Below are 5,458 nucleotides of genomic sequence, written 5' to 3' on the forward strand. Positions count from 1 at the left end.
GAGTAACTGGGACTACAGGCGCCCGCCAGTACGCTCGGCTAACTTTTTTGTATTTTTAGTAGAGACGGGGTTTCACTGTGTTAGCCAGGATGATCTTGATCTCCTGACTTTGTGATCCGCCCGCCAGGATGATCTTGATCTCCTGACTTTGTGATCCGCCCGCCTCGGCCTCCCAAAGTGCTGGGATTACAGGCGTGAGCCACCGCGCCCGGCCTCGAACTTCTGACCTCAGGTGATCCACCCGCCTCGGCCTCCCAAAGTGCTGGGATTACAAGCATGAGCCACTGTGCCTGGCCTAGAATTAATTTTTTAAAAGAAAACCAGAAGAAAATAAATATTAACATAGATCTTTGTAATCTAGAAACAATAAAGATCACACAAGAAGATCAGTTGATTTTTTTTGATAATACTCCCCAACAACAAATAATAAACAAAATTGAAAGGAATACCAACTAGAAGTACTTGCAGCAAATACGATAGAAGGGTAATACATTGATTTTATTAAACACATAGTTTGATAATTAAGACAAAAAAATTAGCAGGGTGCTCCTAATTTTAAATGTGAGAATAGGCTCACACCTATAATCCTAACACAATGGGAGGCTGAGGGAAGAGGATTGCTTGAGTCCAGGAATTTGAGACCAGCCTGGACAACATAGACTCCATCTCTACAAAAAATAAAATATTAGCCGAGTGAGCTGGCACCTGCCTATAGTCCCAGCTGCTTGGGAGGTTGAGGCCAGAAGATCTCTTGGGCCCAGGAGGTAGAGGCTGCAGTGAGCTGTGATCATACCACTGCAATCACGTAGGCAGCAGCAAGACCCTGTCTCAGAAAAAAAAAAAAAAGACAAAAAAATTGCTCACAAAAGAGGAAACAAAGGCATAAAAAAGGTTCAGTAATCAGGAGTAATTAAAATATATCAAACAAAAAGTTGCCTTTTTTGACTGGTTAAATGATCAGGTAGGAAGAATTTTACATATATTTATGGGCCCTTATTTGTAGTTTTTAAATTACACACTCGGCACTGGCATAACAGGAGATATTGCTGGTGCTCTTTATGAAGTGACGTAGTCTAATGGGGAAGTCATCTGTCTACTTTTGTTAAGAGCCTTAAAACTGTTTTAGAACCTGTTTTATTTTACTTGTGGAGACCTAAATTTAAAATAGAAAAGTTTTGTACATAAAGGTGTTTGTTGATATCACTTTACAATTGAAAGCGGGCTAAGTGTCAAACTGCAGGTGAGCCATTAGGTAAATCACAGTATGTCTCTCAGTGAAGTGTTCTGCAGTCAACCACTATAAACCATAATTATGCCAGAATTATGAAAGATAATATAGATAAATGTGAATCGTAAAATTATTAAAAGTTTGATATAAAATAGTAAGCCCATCCAGCCTGGGCAACATGGTGAAACCCTGTCTCTACAAAAAAAAAAAAAAAAAAGAAGAAGAAAATCAAGCATGGGGCATGCACCTGTAGTCCCAGCTATTCAGGAGGCTTAGGCAGGAGGATCACTTGAGTCCAGGAGGTTGAGGCTGCAGCGAGCCATGATTGCACCACTGTGCTCCAGCGTGGGTGACAGAGCAAAACCTTGTCTCAAAAAAAAAAAAAAAGCCAAAATGTTAGTGCTTTTAGACACTTCCAGAAGTCTTATTAACCTGACAACAGTGTTGAGAAACATCCCAAAAAGTAATGGCCACCAGGCGGAAGGGTCCCAGCCACAGCCCCACATTCCCAGCAAAGTGTTGATAGCTCAAGGCCACAGCCAGGATAGCACAGCAGGGGCTGGGGACAGGTACTGCTCACATCCCATTCTTGAAACAGCACACCTTCAGCAGACACTTGTGAAGTAGTGCATCATCCTAGGCACCTGTCACGCAAAAACTGAAGATGGCTGGTAAAAGGCCCCATGCACTTCATCAAAAGTTGGGCTCCTGTCTCCATGACCCAGGCTCCCGGCCTCAGCCTCCTGCCTTGGGAGGCCTGCCAGGAGGCCTGGTCAGCGCTTCTCTGGCCTGGCTGGCATGTTTGTTGTGCACTGCCTGCAGCTCACGTTAGGATCTGTGACTTTTGCAGTGTGATTTGTTCATCCAGGAGGGGGCCCGTCTGGGAAGAACCCCCGCTGAAGTCGTTTCAACCTGCGACATCACTTTCGCCTGCGTGTCGGATCCCAAGGCGGCCAAGGACGTAAGGACCCCCTCCCTCCCCTCAGCGACTCCGGGTCACAGCCAGGATTGCTGGCTGGCCTCCTCCCCTCCTCCCCTGCACACCAAGTGAGTGTCCACATGTCGGGGGCTGAATTTCCCATGAGGGGCCATTTCCCATTGTGAAGGGTGTTTGCATTAATTGAATACAGACTTCCTTTAATTCCGATCAAAGAATGAATACTACTAGGGCCCTTGGAGTCTGTGCTGAAATTCGTCTTGAACAGGCTTCATGTGTGCTTGTTGAACTGGAAGCTTTGGGACTGAGTGTGCCTTTGGTCCAGGTGCCAGGTTTCTATATTTAGCTGTTGCTGTATTTGTATATTTTACAAGTTCAAGTGCGGTAGTCATCTTGTTAAACTGGTGACTAGCCTAATCCAAGTAAATCCAAAGAAGCCCCCAAAATAAACCATTCTTTTAAATGGGTTTCTTTTTAATGAAAAGAAATGCACACACTCACATATATTCTTTTTAAAGATAAATGGGAACATGCAGGAAGTACTTTCCTATCCCTTGCTTATTTCATTGTTCTTCCCTTTTCAGCTTGATAGAAATCAGGAAATGAGCCAAAACAGCAGCAGGATTCTGATCTGAGGTCTGTAGGGCTCCTGAGCATCTGCCTGGGAGCCTGGGCTATTGCTTCTCCCTTATGTCCCCACAGCTGGTGCTGGGCCCCAGTGGTGTGCTACAAGGGATCCGCCCTGGGAAGTGCTACGTGGACATGTCAACAGTGGACGCTGACACAGTCACTGAGCTGGCCCAGGTAGCAGCCTTCCTCGGGCTGGCTCTCCAGCATCTTTTCTATCAGAGCCCAAGACTCAGGCTTACAAGAATGGGCAGTTACTCTAGAGCCAATGCCAGAGAGGGAAGAGGAGAGGCGAGTAGCCTTGGGACTAGCCTATCCCGTGCTCCACCTTTAAACCGCAGCTAGTCTGAATAGCCATGGGCAGTTGCTGCATGGCTGGGATGGGCATCAAGTCCTGGAGCTGCCAGCCTTATGTTGAGAAGCAACCCAGGCCGCCCGCCTGGCATTGGGGTTTGAGCAGCTGTCTGCATTTGGCACTGGCAAAGCATCCCTCGTCCCCGAGCATCTGGCCCAAATAAGGGAGTGGGAGTTGGGACCCACATGTTCTGAGGGGAGGGCAGCATCCACAGGGGAGTTGTGTGTTCAGCCAAGCCATTGACATGGTCGCATCAGGTTCTAGTTGTTGGTCTCTAAGAAATTCCGGGCCGGGCACAGTGGCTCACACCTGTAATCCCAGCACTTTGGGAGGCTGAGGCAGGCCGATCATGAGGTCAGGAGATTGAGACCATTCTGGCTAACGCAGTGAAACCCTGTCTCTACTAAAAATACAAAAAAATTAGCCAGGTGTGATGGCGGGTGCCTGTAGTCCCAGCTGCTCAGGAGGCTGACGCAGGAGAATGGCGTAAACCCAGGAGGCGGAGCTTGCAGTGAGCTGAGATCGCGCCACTGCACTCCAGCCTGGGCGACAGAGCAAGACTGTGTCTCAAAAAAAAAAAAGAAAGAAAGAAATTCCAAGTCAGTTGGATGCCTGTGTGGAGACCCCAGCGTCTCATCACTGCTGTGATTCGGCCTGTCTGACCTGCACATGGTTAGCTCCTGAGTTCAGGAGTCAGCTGTAGAACCTTGGTATGGGTGGCCGTCTTCTCCAGCTCTGGAAGGTGTGATGAGCAGCCGTGGCCACTCAGCAACACTCCTTGTGTCCTGCTCAGAGAGCGCTGGGAGAGAGGAGGCCTCCAGAAGCTGTGACTTTTCTTTCCAGGTGATTGTGTCCAGGGGGGGGCGCTTTCTGGAAGCCCCCGTCTCAGGGAATCAGCAGCTGTCTAATGATGGGATGTTGGTGATCTTAGCGGCTGGAGACAGGGGCTTATACGAGGACTGCAGCAGCTGCTTCCAGGCGATGGGGAAGACCTCCTTCTTCCTAGGTAACACGCCTGCACCCGTCAGGCCTGGAGCCTGGGGCCACATCTCCTCTGTGTCACACTGATGACAGCGTCAGTCCCACACACCCTTTCTGCCGGGGGCCCCAGGGAAGGTTTCCTTTCACCTGCATAGTCAGTGCGTGGAAGGAGGAAGAGCCCAGTCTGTCGGGGGCAGGTGAAGGGGGCCTCCCCTGGAGAGAGGTGGGTCTGAGCAGAGGTGAGCGTGGGCAGAGAAGCCCTGTCTGTGGCATTCTTGGGCTGTGACCGTGAGTCTTTGCCCTGGGCAGGTGAAGTGGGTAACGCAGCCAAGATGATGCTGATCGTGAACATGGTCCAAGGGAGCTTCATGGCCACTATCGCCGAGGGGCTGACCCTGGCCCAGGTGACAGGCCAGTCCCAGCAGACACTCTTGGACATCCTCAATCAGGGACAGTTGGCCAGCATCTTCCTGGACCAGAAGTGCCAAAGTGAGTTGCCTTTGATCCCTCTTCTTGCATTTGGTGTTTGATTAGAACAGGGGACTACGTCAGGGGTTCAGTGAGCATGAAAGATGCCCCTCTGTAGTCAGTCCCTGACCCTGGCCAGAGGAGGTTCAGATACACAGTGGGCGGGATTTGGGAATATAGGCTGGGAGCGCCAGCCCTCAGGTATCTAAGGGTGTGGGAGAGGCCGTGAGGCCTAGGCTGTATGGAACAGAGCCTTGAATACGTTTTAGGTATTCACACCTGATGGACTGTAGGTGGCTTTTAATTTCAGGTCCTTGGCTTTTATCTGATACTGGCTTTTTCTCCTCAGATATCCTGCAAGGCAACTTTAAACCTGATTTCTACCTGAAATACATTCAGAAGGATCTCCGCTTAGCCATCGCTCTGGGTGATGCGGTCAACCATCCGACTCCCATGGCAGCTGCAGCAAACGAGGTAGCGTAGCTTGACAGAGGGTGTGGCCCAAGTCCCAAGGCCCTTCAGTTTCTTTTTCTTTCTTTTTTTCTTTTTTTTTCTTTTTTGTGTTGGAGTCCAGGCTGGAGTGCACTGGCGCGCTCTTGGCTCACTGCAACCTCCGCCTCCTGAGTTCAAGCAATTCTTCTACCTCAGCCTCCTGAGTAGTTGGAATTACAGGTGCCCACCACCACAGGCTAATTTTTGTATTTTTAGCACAGACAGGGTTTCTCTATGTTGTTCAGGCTGGTCTCGAACTCCTGACCTCAGGTGATCTGCCCTGCCTTGGCCTCCGAAAGTGCTGAGATTACAGGCATGAGCCACCACACCCAACCATTCAGTTTCTTTTTCTTTTTCTTTTTTTTTTTTT

General features: G+C 49.2%; 1 protein-coding gene across 1 annotated transcript in view; it reads left to right on the forward strand.

Moving 5' to 3' along the window:
• GLYR1 (glyoxylate reductase 1 homolog (Arabidopsis)) overlaps nucleotides 1-5,458 on the forward strand; it is a 58,241-nt gene that overhangs the window by 36,869 nt on the left and 15,914 nt on the right. Inside the window, exons 10-14 of the mRNA XM_011978495.1 lie at nucleotides 2,079-2,189; nucleotides 2,868-2,969; nucleotides 3,991-4,153; nucleotides 4,438-4,617; nucleotides 4,946-5,070. Coding sequence (XP_011833885.1) covers nucleotides 2,079-2,189; nucleotides 2,868-2,969; nucleotides 3,991-4,153; nucleotides 4,438-4,617; nucleotides 4,946-5,070 — 681 coding nt within the window. The remainder of the gene's footprint in view (nucleotides 1-2,078; nucleotides 2,190-2,867; nucleotides 2,970-3,990; nucleotides 4,154-4,437; nucleotides 4,618-4,945; nucleotides 5,071-5,458) is intronic.

Source organism: Mandrillus leucophaeus, unplaced genomic scaffold (genome assembly GCF_000951045.1).
Source record: "Mandrillus leucophaeus isolate KB7577 unplaced genomic scaffold, Mleu.le_1.0 Scaffold195, whole genome shotgun sequence".
In the NCBI taxonomy this organism is placed as follows: domain Eukaryota; kingdom Metazoa; phylum Chordata; class Mammalia; order Primates; family Cercopithecidae; genus Mandrillus; species Mandrillus leucophaeus.